This window comes from Pagrus pagrus (genome assembly GCF_965226575.1).
Source record: "Pagrus pagrus genome assembly, chromosome: 11".
Taxonomy (NCBI): domain Eukaryota; kingdom Metazoa; phylum Chordata; class Actinopteri; order Spariformes; family Sparidae; genus Pagrus; species Pagrus pagrus.
This window is the reverse complement of record NC_140195.1, coordinates 28,139,439-28,165,282: the sequence shown is the minus strand read 5'-3', so window position 1 is coordinate 28,165,282 and position 25,844 is coordinate 28,139,439. Positions and strand designations below refer to the sequence as shown.

The window sequence follows — 25,844 nt, the reverse complement described above, 5'->3', positions numbered from 1 at the left end:
TGCAGTAAAACATTACCTCATCTGTGAACATTTCTGCCTGAGTCATGTCAGATGGATTTTCATCAGCAGTGGTGGTTGTGAAATGGTGTTCACCACCAGTGAGATGTTACAGATGAGTGTTCCTGTTACTTTTGCCCCAAACAGCCAGATTACTTAACTGCACATAGTGTCTGTGTGTTTGAATTCGCATCAACCTCTCACTAAACTCAGCGCTCACTAGACACTCTGGTTCTCTCTCTTCTTTCCCCCCTCTCCTCTCTGCAACTTTATGTTCATGAAGTAAAGTACATTTCCCCTCCAGCTCCAGGCAGCAGTCAACATTACACTCGATACACTCTCAAAAATGGATGACAGAACAGGAACACCTGAATATGGAGGTCACCTCCACCGATCACTGCTGCAGTCAGGCTGATAACCAGGAGTGAAGATAAATCCACTTTTCCTTTCCAAAAGCTAAAAAGTAATCTCTGAGCCCTCCTGTCAGTAAACAGCTGTGGTTCAGAGCAGAATCTGATGTCACATGGTGTTTATTCCCCCAGATGGTCTGGGTCGGCACCTGACTCTCACTGAGCAGCAGCTCTGTCCCCCGCCCTGCCGGAGCCTCCTAACACATCAGTCTTTAGTTGTGCTTTGATGAAAAGACCCATAAAGCAGCAGAAATGACATATTGTGCGTTTTAGGGAGATCAGGAAGGCGTCTTCAGAGTAATATTTACTTTTGCTGTTTCGCCTATACAATATTGTTTTTTGTTAAGTAAATCAGTGTTTTGCTGGTGTTTAATGTACGTTACCATTTCTACACCTCAATTATAAGAATGGTGATACCACCACTGGTCTGCATCATCACTGTCAACAACATTTAAGTGAAGACTCAGAGAATGAAACAGGGTTCAGAGTGCCATTCAGGACAATGTCTAAAAATAGTAGGCTGTCTATGTATTATGGCCCTGTCAGCCCCTCCTCAGATGGTAATATGGGCCCATATAAAGAGTTGACACGTGAGTGCCATTGAAATTTGACTGTGGTGGATCTGGGATGATCTTTATTTGAAGCAGAAGTTCCCCCAGCCGGCCCTGCCAAGAGCGCCTGAAACCAACCAGTATTCTTGCACTTGTGTGCTATCCTGGGTCTGCTGTGTGTCTGTTAGTTTGAATCACCTGAAAAAGGAAATGTATTCACAAGAGATATTTAGGGTATCAAAATGAGTTTTGAACAGATGGCCCCCTCAACAAGATAGGGCCTCAAGATTAGGTAAACACACAAATGGTGCACATTGACCTGGCCCTTGGGAGTTTCCTTCTTCTACTGTTGACAATCCATTTTTTGTAAACAACCTACAGCAAAAAAAAAACACTAATGTGTATTTTTACGTGTGTGTGTGTGTGTGTGTGTGTGTTTGAGAGGGGGGTGGGATGTGGGGGTAAAGGAAGAGCTACAGATCACGTGAACGCGCCAGCCAGGAAGTGGCCTGTGCGCGCACTCATTTCAGGTTTGGCCGGGCAGCAGTGTATGTTGTTCCAAACAAAGTAGGACCCACGCCGCAGAGGCCGGATGACACCAAACTGACGCCAGACGGAGCGCCTTTTCAAATGCTGTGTTTTGTTTAATTCTTTGAAATAACTGCTTTCAAGTTACCAGAAATGGGTCCTGGATAAATGACAGAACATTCCAGAAACACCGTGGACTACGGGGTTTCGAGTGCGGGCAGGAGCGCAGCGGCCCGCGGCCGTGAAGGAGCTTAGCAGCTCGTGTGTGTGGCAGGAACAACATTCAATTCTCGCCAAATTGAAGCCCCGTAAGTCTCCTGTTTTTATGTAAATATTGATTTGGTATTTTAATCACGGACGGGCATCAGGTGTCACGAGATGTCATGTTGTTTTGGTTGTGTAAATAGGGAGCCGTATATCAACCCTTTCGTGTCAGTTAGCCTTAGCTTGATGTAGCTAATGACATTAGCTTCTCGAAGACTGTAGGAGCGTTTGATTGCACGACTTGTCCTGCGCTCTGCCGGAACATATAGATTAGAGATAGTGCCAGTGATCGTACTGAGAAGCGAGTTATAAAATGTCCTCTGCCATTATGCAGTAAAAATGTGGGTGGTTATTTCTGGTCAATAAAGCCAAGACCGCTAACTTGGATACAGTATCGTTACATCGAGTCCTAATGTACCATCTCAGGATTGCATTGTCCCAAACACCCCAACAAGGACTAGCATTAAGATGCTTTCATATAACGGTTATGTTATTAAATGAAGACTATTTGCTTATTCCAATAAATAGGGTTGACAAGAATAATTGTCGGTAATATCACGTTAGATAAACGTGAAAGAAAGGGACATATCGACGGGCACATGACTCGCCGCAAACACCTGTGTCTTAAATTAAACGAACCTCTGCAGTTGGCCGGCTAACTTACCAGTTGCCAAGCTAACAACTCTGGGGACGAGAAGCTATTGTTTGGCTTGCTAGCTATCTTAATGCTCACTACCCATGTTTTTAGTAAATGTAATGTACTGACCGCCGAATAAAATGGCTGATTTAGCTGTTGTCCTTTGTTTGTCATTTGACTGTCCAAGCTAGCCAGTTGCCGTTGCTATGCTAAGGAAACGAGGCACGGCTCAGCGTCGTTCTAGTTCGGCACGTTATGTGCAGTCATATGCCTCCTTTTGTAAAACATCATGTCCATGTCTCGTTCAGCTTTGTTGTACTTACTTAAATTAAGCTCCTTATTACTTTTAAACAGTAAACCTCTGTCCCTCTCTTGTGTGAGTGTTTGTATTGTCTTGATCACCTGAGTTGTTTATCTTAACACTCTTGTTAGATTTAGAATGATAATTAAGATAATGCCAAACAGATTACAGTCTTGATTATTAAATGTCTCTCTGCCCTCCACCTCAGGTCCCCATCCCTTAGCAGCCTTCCTGATTCTGTTCTGGGAGAGTTCAGACCAGTATCATCGCCAAGATAGCCGGGCCAGGCAGAAAGAGGCACACCTCAGATCCAGACCCCAGCAGCGGTAGTGATTCTGGCGACGGGCGGCCTGTCAGTGCCAAGTGCCTGAAGATGGCCAGCAGCGGTGGTAACGAGACAGTGGGCCGTCGTGGTGGGGCTCAGCAGAGAGGAGGTCGGGACAACAGCTCAGACCTGTCCTCCAGTACCAGTAAGAAGAAGCAGAAGGACAGGGCCAACCAAGAGAGCAGAGAAGCCAAGAGGGCAGCAGCAGCTGCAGACGGGGTGATTGCAGAGGTCAAGAAAGGTAAGAAGGACCAGATGTGTTGTGCAACCCACACAATATTTGTTAATGATGAATATGAAAATTATTTGTCAGGTTAAACTGTCATTCTAAAAAATAAAAATGGAATGAAACATTATGAATCCACTGCCGTTTAGATGCTTTAATATATTATAAAATGGATATACATTATGCCAATATGGTAGTGCATTTCAGCATTATATTGTAGTTTACACACCTGTTTGACAATTGTAGCACACCTGTGTAAGCAGATAAGAATCCAAGGTGCCCCATCACCTTGGATAACTTGATTTTTCTTATAAACAAAGTCATGTTTACATTCTTTGTTCAAGACATAAGCATAAGCATATAGTTGAAGTCTACATACGACAAACATACTTATTGCATTGCCTATCTCATAAAATATTTAGTTGTTGTTGTTGTCGTTGTTGTCTTCTTCTTTCCTGCCTTTGTTGGTGCATTGCTACACTACTTTGTATGTTGCAGCCGCCAATTGTCAGTCTGTCTGCCTGCCTGTCCTGTAGGCAGGATTGTTTCTTTGCCGTGTGCATGTGTCCTTGTTTGCATGCATGATACTGAGTGGTCAAAAATATACACAGGATGACCAGTAGAAGTGCTTTGGGGCAGTATTTTTTACAAGTGGGTCATTATTTTGTTTGTAACATGCACATCCTGCTGCGCTCCAAGAAACGTTGCAATTTGCCAACAAAGACGAGGAAGAAGAATAATGCCAGCTAGCATACATGGATGTAAACAATGCATGGTTGTTAGAAAAACGGCATGTCATTTGTCGTATGTGATTGCAATCTTGATGTCTTGGGCTGTTGGTACAAAACAAGGCATTTTTAAGAAATCATTTTAGCTTACAGGGTAATGTGTTTGGCATTTTTTCAAACAACTTTCTGGAAACTTATAGACCAATTGATTAAGCCATTTGATCAAGAAAATGAGAATCGGAATCTAAAATAGTCATTAGTTGCCCTATATTAAAATATGATGTGTGGACTAAATGTAGGTCACATAAACTTGCTGCTGTATAAAGGCTTGGCCTATAATTTGGAATCATTGTCTGTCAAATGGATTTGCATGGAGATCAGTTATGGGTGTGTTATGGCTGCGTCGTGCCGAGCCAACCATAGATTATTTTGTCATTCATTAACACGTTTATGATACGAATTGTTTTAGATGTTGATGCAGCAGTTTCTGCATCTGTTGACCTGTTGAACAATCTTTTACACAAGATATACTCATGTCACATGAGTTGCTCAGTAGTTTCTCTTGTCTATACATTTTTTTTTAATTATTTTTTTTATTTCACAGTTGTGTGATTATCATTTCCTTCGGTTGCAATCGATGCTGCTGCCTGAAATTTTTTTTTAATGAACTCAACACTTTGTATGTACTCTCCTGTGTCATTTAATGTGGGCCGTGTACGTCTCATCAAAAGTATTTTTCTCCATCTTCATTACTCTTACTTATGGGTGTGTGGATGCGGATTATAGCTTTCTTTATGAGGTTTCATGCCTTTCAGTTCTTGTGTCAAAATGTGCATTGTAGGAAGAGAACGGTCATTAAGAAGAGGATTTGTTGTTGTTGTTGTTTTTTAACGCCCCCCCCACAAACATTTGACAATAAAAACATTTTCTTCTAGTGATAAACCCTGCTTTGTGTTCAGGATAAATCTTCAGTTAAGTTTTAACAGGGAACTGTAGATCGTCTTGCCTGACCATTGAAGTTTTTATTACGGTTGTCATGCTGAAGATATTCAGCATAATCCTTGCACAACACTTGCAAATAAGGTTTGTGGTTTCCCTTAGCTTTAGGTATATCCTTGTATTTACTCTGAAACACATTGTGTTCTGCTTGCTACTCCCCGTAGGTGTTCAAATGGGGGGAAAAAAATAATAATTCCACATCCTTTTTGTGCTGCACAGTGATCATTGCCATATTGTGATCACATTGTACATGACTAAAAACACCCTCAACTGTAATTGAGTTGCTTCATGTGATGGATATGCCTGACACTGGTTCATCCCTGGAGATAGAAATGCTGATACAGGGGCTATCACATTACCTATAAGCCCTTGACCAGAGAGTCTGATGAGTCACACACCATACAAATCTGAAGTCGGTAGGGACACAAGTCTTTCAAACAATACAAAGCAGTTGTGCTTTAATTTTTGTGCCACAGAACTGGTTTGTTAAAAATCTGCCAATACTGAATGCTAATCACATGCTGTTAAAGTGACTGTAGTAGTTTACAGTTGAAAGTAAAGCTCGGATCAACCCAGTGTTTGATTATAGTAGATGATCAGAGATGTGAATGCCTTGTTTTGTTTAACCCTTGTTAATCAAAAGTTACATACCCGGTTTACACATTTCATCAAGTTGAATTGTCAGAAATGGGGCAAAATTTGAAGTAAAAAAAATTGTGAAAGTTGTGGTAGTATCTGTTTTTTACCCCTATGTACCTGATTATATTTGTTGTAATAGAATTAGACCAGAGGCTTAAGTAAACCTTTAATAATAGATCTTGTGTTGATGACAACACATGGATACCTGATACTGGACCAAGGCATCCCTTTGGCTGGATTGTCTGTTTGTTGTCTGTGTTGCCTCGCTGAATATTACCAGAAGGCATTTTGAACATTGCCAAATACTAGGTTACTTCTGGCTTATAATGCAGTGAATACGATACATGAGAACACCAGGCTGTGTTTTGTTTTTTAATGCAGACCTATGCAATCATTAGATATATCTTTTGGACGGAACATTAGATTAGTGTACTGATTTAATGTAAACATTCTTGGGTGCATTATGTGTCTATTTTTGGATAATGCTATAATACTAAGGGATTGACTGATAGGTTTTTCACTTCCAACACTGATAATTAGTAATCAAGGACACTGGTAACCTATATTTGGAACCAATATACACTTGTAGTCAAATTAAAAATCCTAGTGTCAAAAATTTAGAATAACTATTGATGGAGTGTAACTTTTAAAGTACTCAAGATACTTGAGTATTTCTGTTTTCTGCTACTTCATACTTCCACTACACAACATATAATTGATAACTTAAGTTACTAGTTATTTTGCAGACTCATGTTGTTCACTGCTGATAGGCTATTACTCGTGAAATGTGACCAATAAGATAGTGTTGTGGATGTGACATTGAGTGAGACCAGTGGTGACTGCAGATAGAGAAAGGATGCTGCATCAGAGCCTTAGTATTGCATTTTTAAATTAATTTATTTTATTGACAAACAGACGCACAAAAAAATGATACAAATAATCAATAATAAATAAATAGATAAATACCTGCCCCAATAATTGTTCTATCCTTAATGGTTATTATGATGATAAAAACAAATTGAGTACTTTATTGTACTGTATTTTTATTGACATGCATTTTCAATAATTATCCTCTCATTATTCACTTTTACCTCAGTGTGCAGATGGTCCACAGTATTAGAATGACAGTTTTTCTTGCCTTTTCTGTGCCATAATTCTGGCATAAATTCTGTAAATCTACATGCGTGACCATGAGGACTAACATATTTCATTTGCACTCTCGATGTGTTAATATCATGAACGTTAGTGTGGAGTTTTCCCAGTCATGAGAGTGCACTGTGGTGTGGCTCTCCTAGAAATGCAACTGCCACCAGCTGGAAGGGATTGGGTGTTGCCTGTGACCTTTTCTGGAGCGATTAAGTTAGAGAGAAGGGTGAGAGTGAAGAAGTGGCGGTGGGAAAGTTGAGTCTCTCTAGTTAGTTGTTGAAGACTGAACTGTGTCCATGACTCCTTCGCTGGCAGGGAATGTAGCTTTCGTACTACCTGGATGACATTTTATTTTAAACCACTGCTCCGACTTTGAGGCCACCATGAAAAATGGTACAAGTTTGTTTTTCATGTTTGGATATATTTTGTTAAAGTTTCTGCTTTTGATTCTACCTTGAAAAGCATGTTCATGGCTTGGTAGCATATTTTGTGAAGTAAGTTGATCGTTTGCTTTGATGCAATTGTTTACTTAGTGTACAGTTTGTGTGGCGCGGATAATTTTAGATGTCCCATCTGTGATTGCTGAGTTCACTGTACTGAGTGCTTCAGTCTCTGCCTCAGTGCTCTGGACTGACCCACTTGGGCATGTGAGTGCTGCGGTATGCCCAATGTGAATTTGTGAGCAGGTGCATTTCAGAGTGTGTGTCTATATTCTCTCAGGGTAGTAGAGATACAGTGTGTTCACCACTGCTCTTACTTAAAAGTTTGATTGGAACACTGAGTGAATCTTATTCACTTCACCTGTGTACTGACAGGTAATACTGTGGCTGATCGGTGTGTTCCCATAATCATGATATGAAGGGAAAGTGCCGTCTGTCAAGTTCCTCCATGTGACTGTCCCTTCCTTTGTGTTTGACAGATGTGTTTGTGGACTGGAAGCAGAATGTCAATGAAGTGACTGTGAGACTGCGCTGTGGGGAGGGTGTGCAGAGGATAGAGGATATCAACACTACCTTCACTGATACACACTGCCATGTGTGCTTCCCGGGTAAGTCATAATAACGCATGTAACATTAGCAGGAACTACTGCCGTCGAGTGTAAATGAATAAAACTTGGTTGAATTATATAAATGTAAAATCACAAAGGAACAGGCACAGTCGTGCATTTGGGTTTAGGCCTCATTGAAGTTGAACCCGTTTCAATAGTTTGTATGTTAACCATGTGTTTTAACTTAAACATACTGTATGCCTTAAAATTTTTGACCCGTGTATCTGGTCTTTGCTGCAGTCTCACTATTTATTTTGACTTGATGTACTGAGTCCTGCTCAGCTCTGATAGAATCTGTATGCATTTTTGCGTTTCTCAGATGGACGGGAGTGGAGCTGCCAGTTGCAGGAGGAAATTGAGGCCTCGTGTAGCAGAGTCCAGTACAAAGAGAAGGGAGGTTTGCTGCACGTCATCATGCAGAAGAAGATTCCCTTTCACATCTGGCCTTCACTTAAGGTGAGTTATATAAGATAATAAAGAGAGATGTTTTCTGTTTGTCCTTGCAGGACTGCATTTGTCTCTTGTTTGTATCCGAATAATAAATGTAGTATTTTTGCATATTATTTCATGAAAATGTCTCATTAATCATGGGTGGCACCTAAGTGGCATCACATGGTAAACAGGGTCTTCAACTCGTTCTGCTTTTGATTAAATGATAAAAATGTTTTTTCTTCTGTGTGCTCTGCTTCAGTCAAACAAGAAGGAAAAGGAGGCAGTTCCCACAGAGACCAAAAATGACAAGGAGCTGGAGATGAAGCCTGTTGCCTTGGATTCATCAGACAAACCCAAACTGTCCCCCTCGCAGCCACAACTCCAGCCCCAGCCGCCCTCCTCACCTGCACACAGCGAGTTTCGGCGCAGCGGTGGCAAAGCTGAGCGGGGCGTCAAGCGCTGCATGAAAAACAAAACTGCATGCGACAAGGCCACCACGGACTCTGTAGGGGCGAAAGGTGGAGCTGTAGATGCCTCAGCCACCACCAGCAAGCCCGTTACGGTCACAAGAGGTGAGCAGCAGCCTCAGGAACCCAGTGCCAAGCGCACCATTGTACAGCCGCCCAAGACCACCAAGGAGGCCGCATCCCCGGTCGACAGGGACACACATGCTGTCAAGTCTACAGTAGCCAATGGCAAAGCTCCTCACACACACCTGCCCGCTGGTCGGAGCCCACAAACACAACGCAGAGATGGAGACAACAAAGCAGAAAGACTTGGCAGTGGACAGGAACAGAAAGCAGCTGCTACCAGCCATACCAACAAAACTCAGGTGAGAACTGGTGTGACAGATGATCTGTTGGATATCTGAGCACACTTGCTTGCTTTCATTTGGAATGTTCAAATGTCCTTTTTTTATTATTTGTTTTGCATTAACAATATAATTAAGCTTATTTGTGATTTCAGTAAAGGCCATGAAGACTGAATATTAGTGCTTGAATGTGTTAACTTGTAGTCAAATCATTCTCTAAAAAACTAACTTATAAAACTACTTAAGCAGCTGGAGTTGGACTGCTGCAGTTGAATGATGTTTTATTTAATGATAAACTCCAAAATCCAAAGGTTTTCCGTTTATTATCTCAGGGGTCTGAGAAAACCACAAAATATTAACATTTGACAAGATGGAACCAGAGAATTTGTGGCAATGCCCGCACACATGCAACAAAAGTTAAATAATGACAACATTTTGGTCCTTCTTGGATCTTTTTCAGATTCAGTGTTTGAAAATTACCTTCCCCTTACCATTACCCTTTTTTCTGACAGCCTCACACCTACATGATGTGTGTATAATTACGCCTTCCACTTATTTTTGCCGAAGTGATCATTTTTAAATGTAGGGTAGAGACTAAAGATTGTTTCAGCTCTAAAACTGTAGGTTGAGTAATTTTATTTATACCATTTATGTAATAAGTTAATAAATGTTGGCTTACCTGGTTTAAATGGTTTAACCAATGGTTTTAATATTTCCTTAGAGTAGACTCATCTAAGACTGACTGACTGGTTTGAACCTTGTAAGAACCTCAACAACAAGCGACTGCATTATTTTATCTGATACAGTTGATTTAGAAATGGTTCTAAACATATTTTGTTTCAAACAATATTTCCCCACGACTGCAGGGCTGGAGTTTAATTTATGACGAACAAATGATAATTGGATAATGTCCTCATATCACTCGGCACTATGATTTATGAGATTACAGCCAAAAACACCATCTGGCCTGTGTGGGCTCTGCCTTTTTAAGTTTCCAAGAGCTTGGAAGAGACTTGCCTTTTTATTAAACATTAATAAAAAAAACTCAGACTTTATCACTGCTTCGCAAATGAACTCCGTACCTGTTGGTTGTCACCAATCTTGCAGTTTGTTCACACAGTAGCTTGAGGTGACTTCACAGCATCTAGTGTTGAAAGTCAACTGTGCCGAAGCTTTGAAAGAATTACTGATCCTGTACTGTACATGGCCTCTGTCTGAACTAGAATCAAGCTGTCTGGGAGTTGCAGAAACCATGCCAAATGTGAAGAATCCATTGCTCACTTGGTTTCCAGTGCCTACAAGGCTCTAGAGAGTAACAATTATTGTCTTTTCTGATTCAGGTGGCAGAGAAGCGAAGCCAGTCGTCAGACAGCTCCGGAGCAACAGCACATGGCAGTGATAGCCAACCAGCAGCTCCCGTCAGCACCAGTGACCGCCTAAAACCTGTCTCCTTGAACAACGAGGTGGACTCGGCTTCTCCAGAAACGTCTGGAGATAGAACTGACTCAGAGCCAGAGAAAAAGCCTGTTGAGCAGGAATCAGAGCAGGATACTCTGATCGGCCAGCAGCTTGGGTCAAAAGAAGCAGGTTCAGTACCAGCTGTTGGAGCGGCTGCCAAGCGAGGCCAGTCACCAAGTCTAGCCCTGAGGCAGGGCAGCTGTGACGGAGAGGAGAAGAGGGACCAGTCGAAGGAGGAGCCTGCTCTGGAATTAAAGCAACAAGAAGGTTAGTTAAGAAGGTGTTTGGGAATGCAGAAGAACTTGGTATTGAATTATCATGCACATGTTGATGTTAAAATTGTCATTGTTTGATTGTAAACTGACTGTTTTCCATTGGATTTATATGAACGGTCACACTGACACAAAATCTATGTATATACAATTTGTGTAGCTAGATCAAGATATAACCTAGTACTGCATATACATAGTTTGGTTTGTCAGCACTATTTTTCAGCAGTTCATTTTGAGTTAATTGTTTGTTAGTTGTTAATATATGTAATAACTTCCTGCAGCCCCGGAGCCGATGATTAACCTGCAATTTATGAAGAATGATTCGTACGAAAAGGGCACGGACCTGATGGTGGTTAATGTTTACATGAAGGGGATCTGCAGGGACACGGCCAGGGTCCTGTTCAGGGAACAGGATTTCACCCTCATCTTCCAGACGAGGTAGTGAACGTGAACATGCTACCAATAAAGCATGGTTATGGTATTTCAGCAAACTTTAAACAACAGGCAGTGAATAATCTGTCTGTGTTCTCCTTTTACAGTGATACCAACTTTCTGCGGCTTCATTCAGACTGTGGACCGAACACAGTCTTCAAGTGGCAGGTCAAACTCAGGTAACCAGTCATGTGTTTTTCAAATTTTAAAAAGTCATCTTTAAATGGCCAGTTGCAGAGATATTTTCCTGTACAATTGTGTATCTGAACAGTTGGACTGAATTTAAGTGGAAACATAGTGCTTAAAAACTTTCTGAATTTCTAAGAAACATGGGAATGTTTCTTTTGTTCCTGGTTTTCTTGTGGCTCCTTGTTTATTTTCTGGCTGCTAGCATTGGCTTGTGGTAGCATTACCAACATGACTACTGCTAGCAGCCTGGCTAGTGTCCAAAGCAAAAACAATAAGCGTAAGATTTGTCCCAATTTGAGCAGGCAGGTAATGTTACTTACTGAAAGAAGGAAAGAATGCCGGTTTTGAACCTGCTAGTAAGAGGGAACACGCACTGATGGGGAAACGGACTTTGACACAACACTGGAGGTCTCTCCATTGAGTGAATGCCTGTCTGTTCACTCTTTTTTTCATCAGTTTCTATCACTCTCTTCTTTACCTTCTTTCTATAGAATAGAATAGAATAGAATATAGAATTTCTATAGTTATACCGGTTGTTAGACTATATATACCCGGGGATAGCGACTGATGGCTACTGTGGAAAACTAATCCTCCTCCTGTTTTGGTTGCGTAATAGCTGAAGCACTTAACCTTGTGCTGTTAATAAAAGCCTTAATTATTCCGGCAAAAATCCAGCCCAGTGGCAGACAGAGTAGCATAATGAAAGCGAGGCATACAGAGAACCAATTTAAACACTTATGGTGTCATTTTTCTACATCCATTACCATGTATTTACTTCATAATGATAAGTTTAAGCAAAAAAGTTGTCTTTTTCCACTTTAATTCGTTCCAGGAAATCTAGCCACCATCTTTAGTATCAGCAACAAATTATGGAGCACTTATTGAAGCCTCATGAACCATGAATATACAAACTATGCCAAAGCATTAGTGCTTCTAATCTCTTAATTTCCTTAAATACTTTACTTTTTTTTGTTGTTTTGTTTTTAAATACTTGGCCCAAATGTGGTTAGTGTAGAAGGCATAAAGATTCTTCTGAAACACTTGTGCCATATTACTAAAGTACTCATCAAGCCATTCATTATGCTTTGGTTGAATTTCAAAATGAAATGAAATGATTTTCAAAGGAGCAGCTCTTAATGTCTGAGCTTTTTTACCATATGAGGAAAGTCAAGGTAGTTGACAGCCTGTGTGTCATTTCAAGTATCTTTCATTCATTCATTTAATAATCATTATGTTAAAATGATAAAAATTAACCTCTGAGTATAATAACTATAATTGGTGTTGAGCTGTAGCCTCTTGTCAGTCTGACATGTGTACAAATCTCTGTCCCGTGCCACAGGAACCTGATTCAGCCTGAGCAGTGCAGCTACTCCTTCACCCCGTCCAGACTGGACATCACGCTGAAGAAGAGGCACAGCCAGCGCTGGGGGGGTCTGGAAGCACCTGCAACACAAGGTCTACATCTATGCAGTGCTAACACTATAGATACAGTTATATGATATACTCACAAACATGAATATGAAAACATGTGATTTATGCATGCTATTAAAACTATATCTTTTAACAATATAGCTAATGTGTGGCTGAGGCTGAGGTGAATTTAACCCCCTCAGGGCTTGGTGCCCTTGTGAACCCATGAAATGGTCTGAATTCCAAATTACTTCTAGTAATTTTCATAGAACTTTTCTATAAAGTCCTGTGTAATTTGTTTCTAATTACTGTTGGGGAAAAGTATTCAGTTGGAACACACAGGTCAGCTGAACATGAAAACATTTGTATAAGTCAAAATATTCTCAGTTTTTAGAGTAATTACTGAATACTGAATGAATTATTCTTGGGTTTGAAAGGAGCTTTTCTTTCAAGGAATTTCCTTTTTCACCATATTTGGTACTTAAATGACTCACCTGACATACAGATTTCCTCTGGAAATGACAGACCTGGAGAATAAACATTACCAAAATTTCAGTTCAGCCCAGCAAAAATATGGCAATTAACTGATTGTTGAAATAGCAGAAAACATGTAATTTGTCAGCTGTATTGTATTAACTAAAGAATGTGTACATTCATTACATTTTATGAAAATATTCCAAATTGAGGGATTTTTTCTATTTTTTAAAGTATGCCCTGAAAAAACTTAATTTACTGACCACAAACGGCATTCTCCTCTGTTTAAGGTGCAGTGGGGGGCGCCAAAGTGGCTGTGCCCTCCGGCCCTGCATGCATGGAGAAGAGCCAGCCTGGCAGCAGCCAGCACAGCCTGCCAGCCAAGGAGGAGCCTCCGAGGGTTGGGGAGGAGAAACCCAAGGCCCCCAAGGCCTCATCCAGAGTGGAGGATGGCGGTCTGGAAACTGTGGCTCCTCGTACTGTCTCTGAGCATGTTCCCATCACCAAGACAGAGCCCACTGTTACCACGGTAAGTAGAAATATATATATATATATAAAAAAATTAACAAAACTGAAGAGATGAGGCAAAGGAAAGTTCTGTTTTTGTACCATGGCTGGTTTGACAACGTATTGTTATCAGTCTAAGAATAAAAAGGTGGGAACAGAAGCAGTACTAACAATTAAAACCTGATGTTTGGATAGTAGCATTGCAGTGTTGTCCAGTAGCTGGGAGGCAGAAGTGAAGATGACGATGGAACTGAAGTTGTAGAATCTTTGTCCAAATCTTTCCTGTCTCAGCCTAAACCTACATGCATGGTGCAGCCTATGACCCACGCACCTCCTGCCAGCAACGAGCGCCATGAAGAAGAGGAGGAGAAGAAGGTGTGCCTGCCTGGTTTTACAGGATTGGTCAACCTGGGCAACACCTGCTTCATGAACAGTGTCATCCAATCCCTGTCCAACACCAGAGAACTCAGGGATTACTTCCATGGTAAAGTAACATGCAATTGTGATAAACTGCTCTCGATTACAGCCAAAGACCTGTAATGTTGCTAAGAGATGAAACTGGGTGTGTTTAGTTAGTGCTTGGGTACATAGATAAACTGATAATGCTATCACAGCAATTACTGCCCAAATTATCTCTAGTTGTGTTGGCTGCCTCTGCTTGCTAACACGGACATGAAAGTGGTGCCAAGTGGCCCACAGGGGTAAATTTAATGAGGACTCCACTCATTAAACTTCCACTAGTTTTCTCTGCATAAGCCAGATTTACTGCACTTCAAGCATTTAAAAACTTGAAATAGTTGCTGCAAAATCTAGGCCACCCAGTTCTTTGGACATGATCTATTCAGCTGAAGGGTGGATAAACAATTAATGTTGTAGGGATGATTAGCTGACTGAACTATGACTTCAGTACTGACTTTAACTCTGTGGTTGATGTCTATCTCGTTATCTTATACCTGTATTTTCTGTTCCCCTGCAGATCGAGCATTTGAGGCAGAAATTAACTGTAATAATCCGCTGGGAACAGGAGGCAGGCTGGCCATTGGTTTTGCTGTGCTGCTCAGGGCCCTTTGGAAAGGAACACATCATGCCTTCCAACCTTCAAAACTCAAGGTATACGAGCAGCACCCAGAAACTTGTTTATGCAAAACATAGCAAAGAGAATACGATCAGTGTTTTCATTTCCTCGTTTCCCTCCTTTCTGTTGTGTGTTTGTGTCGGTGCAGGCGATCGTGGCCAGTAAAGCCAGTCAGTTTACAGGTTACGCCCAGCACGATGCCCAGGAGTTCATGGCTTTCTTACTGGACGGGCTTCACGAGGACTTGAATCGCATCCAGAATAAACCGTACACAGAGACGGTCGACTCTGACGGACGGCTGGATGAGGTGGGTGTTTGTTTCACCTATGATATATCTAGAGAGATGGTCTGGGTTTAAAGTCTCTGGCAGGAAAAGCTTTGCAGAAATTTTCTTTCGGGGATATTTCATTTTTAAATAACCACTACCATTCCTTTTACAGTCTACTCAAGCCTTGACCCGATGATATTGTTTGTCTGTCTGTGCAGGTGGTAGCGGAGGAGGCGTGGCAGAGACACAAGATGAGAAATGACTCCTTCATAGTGGACCTCTTCCAAGGCCAGTTTAAATCGAAGCTCGTGTGCCCTACATGCTCCAAGGTAACACACAATTATTTTTCCACAAAATATTTGACTTACTTTAAAATAAATACTTGAGAATTGTGCCTTGTTACAGTGATGAATAACCTACTTTCATGTTCTTGTGACGTATGTCTTCTTCCTCAGGTGTCCATCACCTTTGACCCCTTCCTCTACCTGCCTGTGCCCTTGCCCCAGAAACAAAAGGTGCTCTCAGTTTTCTACTATGCTAAGGAACCTCATAAAAAACCCATCAAGGTAAGTGTAAACGGTCACATTACTCGCAGTGTCAGTTTACAGTGAACTGCAGAGATGTGACTTTGCTTTGTCTTGAGATAATTTAAAGATTCCTTTCATGTGTCTCACTTTCTAAAATACTTCTTATGTTTATGTGTGTGTCAGTTTCTGGTGAGTGTGAGCAAGGAGAACTCCAGCACTGCTGAAGTCCTCGAGTCCATCTCCAGGAATGTCAGGGTCAAACCAGAGAACCTCAGGCTGGCAGAGGTTAGATACTTACAATATTTCAGATTTTATACTATGACAGAAATTTCTATTTAAGTCAGAAATAGAGAAGCAGAATTGGAACAGTTGGAGGACACTTTTATTTTTCTCTCTCTCAGGTGGCGAAGAACCGCTTCCAGCGCATGTTCCTGCCGTCCCATTCCCTGGACACAGTGTCCTCCTCCGACATGTTGTTCTGCTTTGAGGTGCTTTCCAAAGACATTGCCAAAGAGAGAGTGGTGTTGCTCAGAGTGCAGCAGGTAATGCAACCCTGAATCATTCAGTTGTACAGAACAGTAAAAAATGTTTGTGTTTACTGATATTGAGAGGGTGCTCCTTACTTACCCATTGTTGTGACCTACAGAGACTGCAGGTCCCCAATATCCCCATCTCCAAGTGTGCTGCCTGCCTGAAGCCTCCAGTGTCTGAGGAAGACAAGCTGAAGCGGTGCACTCGCTGCTATCGCGTGGGCTACTGCAATCAGTGAGTTCCACCAAAAGAATTAGCATCAAGATTGTTAGAAACACATTTGTTAGGCTTTAATGTACACTGAGTCATCTTTCATTTTCTTGTGGAATTACATCAATTAACTTCTATATGAACATGGTTACTCCCTTCCCAGAGTGTGTCAGAGGACCCACTGGCCCAATCACAAGGGTCTGTGTCGACCCAACACAGAAAATGTAGGCCTGCCCTTCCTGGTCAGCGTGCCCGAGTCTCGACTCTCCTACGCCCGCCTCACCCAGCTATTGGAGGGTTACTCCAGGTATGCAGTCTAACTTCCATCATCAGCTCTGGAAAAAAACATGTGTCTAATTCAGAATGTCTCTGTCAAATGAGTTTAACGCCTTCTGGGTGAAGTCTAATGAGGTTAATCTGCTGCTTTTTCAAAAGAAACAAGCAAACAGAGAGGCAAACTTGTCTCCTGGCACTGGGAAAGAAGTCATGGGCCTATTTTTATTTTTATTTTTTTAAAGATACATTTCCCCCTCTCAGTGCAGGTCAAAAACAGGTGTTTTTGACCTGCACTGAGAGGTGCAGGTCAAAAAGTGTGAGTATTAATGATACATAATTCTAGGCCCTGTGTCAGTGTCTAAACACAACTCGGGATACAAAGACACTATCCGTTCACCGCTGTTTTTTTAAAAGATAAAGCACCAACACCAATCTTTCAATACCTGCTTTCAACTGTGTGTTACAACATTGAGGAACTGTTAGTTGTTTTTTGTCCATCCTCCACTCAGGAGGGCAAATCTTTATTCAGCCATCATTGTGACACCTGGTGGTTCTTGGTAGCTGGATGACGAAGCCCATCCCTGTAAGGAGTCAGCCATTTATATAAGCTGTTAATATTATCTCCACGATATCTCTGTCTGCACAGGTTCTCTGTCAATGTGTTCCAGCCCCCTTTCCAGTCAGGCAGGACATCCCCTGAAACACCTCAGTGCCGGGGTGACCTCCCTTCAATGCCAGCAGGATCTCCTGACAGTCTTGGGCCCAGGGATGAGGCCATGGGCGGTAGCGGTGCTGAAGGAGCAGGCGATGTGGAGCTGGAGAGCCCCTCTCAGCTGCCTGAGTCCCAGGCAGAGTGTGCTCAGGCCTCGGCCCTCCCATCTGGGGAGTCAGACTCCCTCTCCTCCTCCCAGACCTCCCTCCCTACAACGCGGACTACAGATTCAGGATTCTCTGAGCCTGTCTCCTCCGCTTCCTGTTGCTCTCTGGACCCTCATGCTGAAAAAGAGACATCCTGTGAGAAGGCAGTGCGGCCAGAAGGTAAAAACGTTTGATGGACAGATGCTTTAGTATTCCTGTCACTGTTCTTTTTAGTCTCTACAGCCTTTTATTCCTCATTTTCTCAATTTTTTTGTAGCTGCAGTAACAGGCTATCAGCATCCAAGTGAGTCAGCATCAGGTCATGCCAGTCAGTTCTACATCGCTCTGCTGGACTCTAACAACAAGGAACAGAGGCTGGATGAGAGAGGTTTGACCACAAATACCTTAATTACTGATATTTAGTCAGATTCCCAGTCATCCTGTTTCTATATCAGATGGATTTAAGAAAAATTGCATGTTCATTTTTAAGAAGAAAGTGAGTCTAACACACCAGCGTTGTTTTTCCCCACTTCGCCCCAAACTCTGCAGAGGACGCGCTGGCCGACCTCCCAGAGGATGCGACCCTGGAGCTGGTGTGGAAAAACAATGAGCGCCTGAAGGAGTATGTCCTGGTGAGCTCCAAGGAGCTGGAGTATGAAGAGGACCCCGGCTCCCTGAGCGAGACAGCCAGAGCAGGACACTTCACCCTGGAGCAGTGCCTCAACCTCTTCACAAAGCCAGAGGTGCTGGCACCAGAGGAGGCATGGTAGGGACAGAATTTAACTGATAAAAAATGAATTAACCAACAAAGGCAGATGGGCACATACACATCAGAAAGAAGGCTTAGGCTGCCTGAGCATTAGTGGTACATCAGGGCAGTAGTCACCATTTTTCCAGTTATCAGTATCTGCATTTTTAGCCTTAAGTTCAGTACTTGAGTAAGGTGTAGATAGTTACATTCCATCACTGGTTATTCTCAACTTTGACACAAAAGATTTTTATTTTTACTGCAAATATATATCTCTTGCTATTATCAGTTATCTGTCTCCTTGATTTCTAATAATTGGTCGTCTCCTGCTGAGCATACAAACAAACGCATAATAAACCAACTTACTCTGTCATGTACCATGATGGCCTTGACCCCCGGTTGATACAAGCCGGGGCGCCCTAGGTTTTTTGTTTCATCAGGTACTTGTACCCCACCTGCGTGAAAGTCTCGTAATGCATGCCATTTATTTATTTTCAACCTGAAAGCGACTGAGTACTTCAGACATTTCATCACTTAAGTGTAGAGTTTTTGGTCCTTCTTATTCATTGGAGAGCAGGGACTATAGAATAATGGTCTTTAACATTGTCTGTTTTTTTAAGGTACTGTCCAAAGTGCCAGCAGCACCGAGAGGCCTCCAAACAGCTGCTGCTGTGGCGTCTGCCCAACGTTCTGATCATCCAGCTCAAACGCTTCTCCTTCAGGAGTTTCATCTGGAGGGATAAAATCAACGACATGGTGGACTTTCCTGTCAGGTAAATGCACAGTAAAAAGCAGAATTTCCACCACTTATGCTTCTGCAACACACCACTTATCTTTACTCACTTTAATGTAAAAAGATATGTTTTTCACATGCAAAACAACTTTTTGATGGTGAAACCCCTTTGAGTACTGTGTGTACACATTTTCGTAGCTGAGCCTCTGATATAATGTTGTGTTGTAGGAATCTGGATCTGAGTAAGTTCTGTATTGGCCAGAAGGATGAGATGCAACAACCGCCCATCTACGACCTGTATGCAGTCATCAACCACTATGGAGGAATGATTGGAGGCCACTACACGGCCTATGCTCGCCTGCCAAGTGACAAGAACAGCCAGCGGAGTGACGTTGGTGAGTGTGCAGTCACTGAGCTTTATTCCCATCTTTTACAACTGTTAGTAGCTCTCACTAGTGTTACATTTTTCTCTGGTGCTTGTTTACCGCTCTGTGGCCAACCTCTTTTCTTCCTCCTCCTCTTTCTCCACAGGCTGGCGTCTCTTTGATGACAGCACCGTGACAATGGTGGAGGAGAGTCAAGTGGTGACGCGCTACGCCTACGTCTTGTTCTACCGACGACGAAACTCCCCCGTGGAGAGGCCGCCGCGCTTCCTCAGGCCTGTAGGAGCAGAGTCGCCCACTTCTGCAGGAGCTACTGCCAGCCAGGTGAGGGCGCCACAACAATAAGAGACGGGGTCTGTGAAAAGAGCTTTTCACATTGGAATTTTTTATCCAAAGTTAGGATATCTCTTAGCTAACTCATATTTTCTACACTCTAACTATTGGGTGAGACTCCTGATATCCAGTTCTTTCCAGATATCTTTTGGATTTCACACCTTCCTGACTTTTGTTGTACACACAATGTCTGCTGATTCAAATCCAATTTATCAGGCTGATAGAGGCGACAATAACTCCTTGAAATGCTAGTGTGAGGTGTTGTAGTTTAGGCCATAGTTAAATGGACAGTGTATAAATGGATTAGCTTGGGGTGTTTTGGAAAAATTCCAAAAATAAAATAGGAGCACATGTTTGCAGATGCATCCCATTACAGTCACATGTTTTTATTATACATGATATAGAATCAGATTGTACCTGCTAAGTTGACACTTGATTGCCGATATCTCTCCAGGCATTGTGAATTGTAATGTGTCGGCTACTCATCAGGAATGATCAGTATTTAGTGGCTCTTATTTGAGATGTCTGTGTTTTAAGTGTCTCTGAGTACATATGGCCCCTTTCAATTAGTCTTGACTGGAGCTCGTGCTGTGGGATGCTTAATAAGTCCAGCTCAGTGGGTTCATAATGGAAAGATCCATCACTGAGATACTTGTGAAGCTCAGCTGTCAGGCAGCATTAGCATCCTGTGAAATTTACTTTTTGTAGCTTCAGTGAACTGTGCAGCTTTAACTTGATAAAATGTAAAAATTTGTGTTTAATTGATGAGACTAACAGAGAGAGGGCTGTCAATGCTCCTCCGTAATTCATAAGGAGTTAAAGTGATAGTTGGGGTCTTCTGATGTGCGGTTGTATGAGGTACTGATCCCTAGTCAGTGTATCACCTGCAGTAGATGGCCGAGAGGGAACCGGGTCAGGTGCATTTAAGCAGATATATATTTTTGTAGGTGTGCGTTCTTTAAGGTGGCTAAAATACATCTTTGCTGTAATGTTGGTAACGTTTAGCAGTACAATGCTCTGCTTCCCTGTTGGTGCTACGTGCTGCTTCTCCACACAGACAGAAACGGAAAGTCATCTACTGCAGGTGATACACTGACTAGGGATCAGTACCTCATACAACCCCACATCAAAACACCCCAACTATCACTTTAAGAAGTTCAGTTGGGAAAAACTACATATAGTATTCTACTCTTGATGTCCCTACTTCCTGCCTCTCTGGAGATGCACTTTATTGTCTGTATCCAGATGAGATCTTGGTCTATGAGTTTCTATCGCATACGTAGGTTGTCAGGTGTAACCTTGCGATGCTGATGATGACATGAGACTGTGTGTGATCTTATGGGATGAATGGTTGTCATGTTAAACCAACAAACAAAAAAAATCTCTCATTACTTCTATTCAATTATTTTAAAGGCATATTCATTTGTATTAATATACATTTTTATGTCAGTTTTGTAGTAAATATTGAAGCCAAAGTCAACCTCAACCATATGCCTTAACTTTTTAACTTTTTGTTCTGATATGTACGATGATGGTAACTGTTATAGACAGAATGGGTAAAACCTACATTTCTTATAATGGGGTTTGGCAGGAGAGGGCTTGAGGAAAACGTTGAAGATTTTCTTTTGTTTTACTCAACTGTGTGTTGACTTTTAAATCATGTAAATTTCCTCCACACTGAACCATCTGATTTCTGAGAAACAAGCCTCTCAGACTGGCCCAGTTTATTTTAAATAACTAACAGAGAAGGCCTGTTAGTAACTCTTTACAAATCTCCATAATCACCATGGTTGATGTGAAACTGTCAGGCAGACCTGCTAAATGTTTCCAGTTGTAATCTTAGTATTTGTTAGACCACGCCTTTTCCCAGAAGCTGACACAGGTTTCCGCCAATCGCAGGCCTCTCTAATATGGCAAGAACTGGAGGAAGATGAGGAGGGGCTCGATGAAGGTGGACTGTTCCGATCAGCGCTGCGGAGGGGACAAACGTCGAGGAACAGAAATGAGGAAGACGAAGACAGAAGTGAAGGGTCGGTGCGACGGCGCCGCAGGCGGAGGATGTCGGACTATCAGGACGATGACTGTGTGCGATATTTTGTTCTGGGCACCCTGGCAGCCGTGTTTGCTCTGTTTATCAACTTGGTCTACCCCCTTCTGTACAAAGTGGAATTTAGAGGTGGCTAGAGGGGGACGTACTTTGGCCGTCGCCTTCAGAAATGAGAAAATATGTCGGTCAAACAAGGAGAGGTTTAATGGAACGACTAAATCACTACTCTTCAGTAAGAACTGTCACCCATTGGTCCTCAGCTAGTAAAATGGTTCAGCATCCTATCCAACACTTGAAGTGTACAACTTTACATGGCTCAACCCTTTAAAATACTTTTGGCACTATTTCAGAGATTATATGACACTTAAAACTGTGTAGTTAAAGCTCCAGTCCAGTGATACTGTCAGCACACAGCTCCAGTATATTGAGAATACTATTCACTATTCACTACATTGCCTCTATGCATTGTATGGACTCTTGCTTCCAGTGAATGATAGCTTTTCAAAACATTTGCAGTTTTTAGTGTCACATTTGTTGCAAGTAGTTCTCAGATGATGAGCTCTGACAGCCTTAATGACCTCCTGGAGCTCATAGTCGAGCGTGGACGTTCATTCTTGATCTTTATAGAAAAAAAAAATTGAAGACCATGAGATGTGGTTTAAGCTAGTAAGTGAGCCTTTTAATTAAGATTTGTTTCGTGACATAGTTGTACAGTAATGTATGAAATGCTTTTAAGATGACAGTTATGATAGAATAATTCTAGTACAAAAAGAAAACTGCAGATGAAACCACTGTCGAAGGCCTTTTGTTTTTATTGCACTACACTCTTAAGAGAATATGATTGCAAATTCCAGCAGTGAAAATGCAAATGGATGAATGGAGCTTGTGTGAGGAGGCACTTCAGCGGTGACTCATTTTAAATACTATATCATGACGCAAAGAGAAGCCTCTGTTTTGTGTGACCAATTGCTTTAGCCTTTTTGATGTCAATTGATTTATGGACCTTTAAAATTGCTGTTTGTGTCCTGCCTCCATTATATTTTTTGATTGTCAATATGTACTGTAGTTCACTGTCATTTTTTAATTCCCATAATTTTTGTATGTTTGGTTTCTATTGGAATGTTTTAGTTTCTTTTAAGCCATAGCCAGGTGAGGGTTTTAAATTCTCAGGATGAAATGTAGTGAACAGTGATCCAGTGGTGAAATCGCACAAAATAAGATGACAGTCGCGTTGAGACAAGCCTGCATTTTTTGACCATGCAGTCTTGTCACAGCCAGGTTAAACTAGGAATTTGCAGTCATTAAGGAACTACCGTCCACTTCTGAATGTAATGTTTTTCAATGTGTTCAACTGTTTTGAGTGGAGTTATGGATTATATACAGTTTTGGACTTCTCTAAACCATATGAGATGAACATTTAACTGATGATGAATTTACTCAATATCCTAATTAGTCTTCAGAAAAATCTAAAACAAAGTTGTTTTTTTAATCACACATAAGAACTCTTATTTTAAAGCCCTGAAAAGACTTTATCACATTATCATCAGTTAAAATATTTGAATACGTTCTGAAACTGTCCACAGATCATGTGTTTCCTCTGCTGCTGCTGCAGTGATTGTGTGTACGTGAGACTCAGGGAAATTCCAGAGCTCTTCTGGTATCAATGCGGTGTACAGTGACCTGCGTTTGCCTTAAATGCTCGCCATAGCTCAGAGCAGACTGTGTATACTTGACTTAGACATATGCAAGACTGAAGTCTGTTGAGTTGTTATAGCCCATCAAACACTACTACGTTGTACCCATCATAAACGGCAGCAGTGGGATCAGTGGATGTTAAAATTGTCCCGACAGTTGAAGTTGAACTCGAGGGTGTTTTCTGCACAAGCTGAGCTTTTCTTAAACTACAGGTGCTGATGCGCTGTTAAAGGGTAACTCCACCAATTTTACACATCTAAGTGTGTTTACAGGTGTTGGAGTACTACTGTATATGTGAAGAAAGTAGCCTAAAGCCTTTTGATGTCTTTAGAGGAAGCCGCTTGTGTTATGATTTTTTTTCTTCACTGCAGTGCCTCCAGTGATGTCACTCAGTGGCTTAGTTGCATTGTGGGTAATGCAGGTGTCAGGTTTTGGACTAAAACTTGTTATCCCTGGTTCTGCTGTATCAGTTTTGATCATTTGCATATGCAATGCTAGACCAGTGGACTGCTTTTCAAAATCTAGCACCTACTTTCCCACAATGCAGCAGCCATTGACATTACTGGAGGGAATTTATCAGATTACATGCAGCTTCCTCTGGAGCCACAAAAGGCTTTGTACTACTTTTTCTGTCTGTTAACACACTTTGAGGTGTGAAACTGGTGGAATTCCCCTTTAAGCTGACTTGGTGTAAATGAAAGCTATAACTATGTATGTGTGTGTACTATAAAATGTTAGAGAGAGTAATCTTGTATTTTGTAATGAACTGATCTAAGGTCTATGTACTAGTACTGTATTTAAAAGAAAAATCATAACCTATTTGAATTTCCCTGCAATAATGTATCTAGATATCTGCACCTCAATGCTGCTCTCTAATATATTAAACCTTGTACTCCTTTTGGAAATAAAATCTCCATCTGTTTATAGTCTATGTATATTATTTACAAGTCATGTTACAACCTCGCCATTTTCTCCAAACAGATAAAATCTCCCAGAATACTAAACCAGCATGATTTATTGTCAACACTGGTTTATTTTACAGGCCTCTAGCCAGTCACTATTTGGGACAGACCTGGATCCTGAAGGACCACCTACGCTGACCCCAGAGGTTCCCTCTGACCTCTTCGCCCACTCTGGGGAGTGCACGGCGCCATCCTACAGCAACATGGAGGAGGTGGACTAGTCATGGTGAGGACTGAAGGGAGTCCAGATCAGAGCGGCTGATCCACGGAGGTCCCGAGTAGAAGATGCCCCTCAGCTAAAGACACATCAGTGCTCATTAGTTACACGACTCTGAATCTGGTGTCAACACAACACTGCAGTGTCAGAACTGGAGGTGGGCTCCGAGGACTCTACTGCGCCCACTTGTTAAAGACCTTCAGATGTAGATGTGTACTAACTAGACACACATCATCAAATATACTCACATTAATGTACTCACCTATTGATAAACCCTTAACGAACTGTATATGTAGTAATATTCATCCAGTGCATATAGTCTCACACAAGCGAACACACTTCTGTGACCTCTGAGCTCCTGTTGGCAGCTCATCGTAAGCTGCTGCTACAGGAGTTCAAACTCAACCACCTGACAGATCAGTGGGGAGCCGGCCAGGCCTCCACGCACCAACGCACCTTGTGGTCTGGTTTCGGTTCAAAACCCGACCACTAACCTTGACCTGACCTGTTAATCCGTGGCTAAAGCTGCGGTCGATTATTAGGCTAAATTTGGGGAGTGAAGATTGTTGTAATGTGTGTAAATCCTTTTATCTTTCTGTTGTTTTTTGACGTATTACCTGGTTTGATTTGTTTGTGGCAGGCAATTCTGTAACATGGATTGGAATTGTAGCAATTGATGTAAAGTAAAACACGTGAGACGGGTGCTGACCTGCTACTTTTTGTTAATATCGAGGGACACACGCTTTTTCTGTCTTTTGTCGCTTTATAAACTTCATTTGGCTTCTGTTGCTGTAGTGTATGTTATTATTTCTCTCATTATGTTTTTTTTGTACTTGTTTAGATATTCGATCCTGTGGATGCAATTGTCAAAAGGCTTCAGTATAAACTGAAATGTGCATGACTGCATGCTCATACAGGCTGTGACCCCGGACCCTGTGAAATACCCCTCCCCCTGAAACTTTGCTACATTTCACTATTTCAGTTTTGCGTGAGTTGTCCAGTCTCACCCCTCCCCTCCTTTGTAATGGACCGCGTATATAAAGTGGGGATCATTAAGAATACTGCTGTGGATACATATAAATGGTTAATATAAATTAAATAAAACAATTTTGGGAACTGCTGACATTAGTGTTTTTTTTTTTTTTTATGGTTATATTAAACATGTCAAACGATACGTAATGACCTGATAAATTATCG

At 41.7% G+C, this 25,844-nt stretch overlaps 1 protein-coding gene across 5 annotated transcripts; it reads left to right on the top strand.

Annotated features, from left to right (window-relative positions):
• The first annotated feature begins 1,450 nt into the window (after nucleotides 1-1,450).
• usp19 (ubiquitin specific peptidase 19) lies at nucleotides 1,451-25,768 on the top strand. 5 transcript variants are annotated; one of them, XM_084367067.1, is made up of 27 exons: nucleotides 1,453-1,794; nucleotides 2,897-3,254; nucleotides 7,671-7,799; nucleotides 8,119-8,255; nucleotides 8,491-9,063; nucleotides 10,383-10,767; nucleotides 11,054-11,210; nucleotides 11,312-11,383; nucleotides 12,733-12,848; nucleotides 13,568-13,806; nucleotides 14,076-14,268; nucleotides 14,761-14,894; nucleotides 15,008-15,166; nucleotides 15,346-15,456; nucleotides 15,583-15,693; nucleotides 15,838-15,939; nucleotides 16,056-16,196; nucleotides 16,301-16,419; nucleotides 16,559-16,702; nucleotides 17,318-17,709; nucleotides 17,807-17,917; nucleotides 18,079-18,295; nucleotides 18,898-19,050; nucleotides 19,239-19,405; nucleotides 19,542-19,717; nucleotides 24,511-24,656; nucleotides 25,489-25,768. In XM_084367067.1, the coding sequence occupies exons 2-26, from the start codon at nucleotides 3,062-3,064 to the stop codon at nucleotides 24,649-24,651; spliced, it is 4,572 nt and encodes a 1,523-aa protein (XP_084223193.1). In that variant the 5' UTR covers nucleotides 1,453-1,794; nucleotides 2,897-3,061; the 3' UTR covers nucleotides 24,652-24,656; nucleotides 25,489-25,768. The 5 variants fall into 5 exon arrangements, with proteins under 5 accessions (XP_084223191.1, XP_084223190.1, XP_084223193.1 ...); XM_084367065.1 differs by lacking the exons at nucleotides 24,511-24,656; nucleotides 25,489-25,768 and adding an exon at nucleotides 21,626-24,394 and having other exon boundaries at nucleotides 1,451-1,794; nucleotides 13,574-13,806; XM_084367064.1 differs by lacking the exons at nucleotides 24,511-24,656; nucleotides 25,489-25,768 and adding an exon at nucleotides 21,626-24,394 and having other exon boundaries at nucleotides 1,451-1,794.
• Nucleotides 25,769-25,844: the final 76 nt, after the last annotated feature.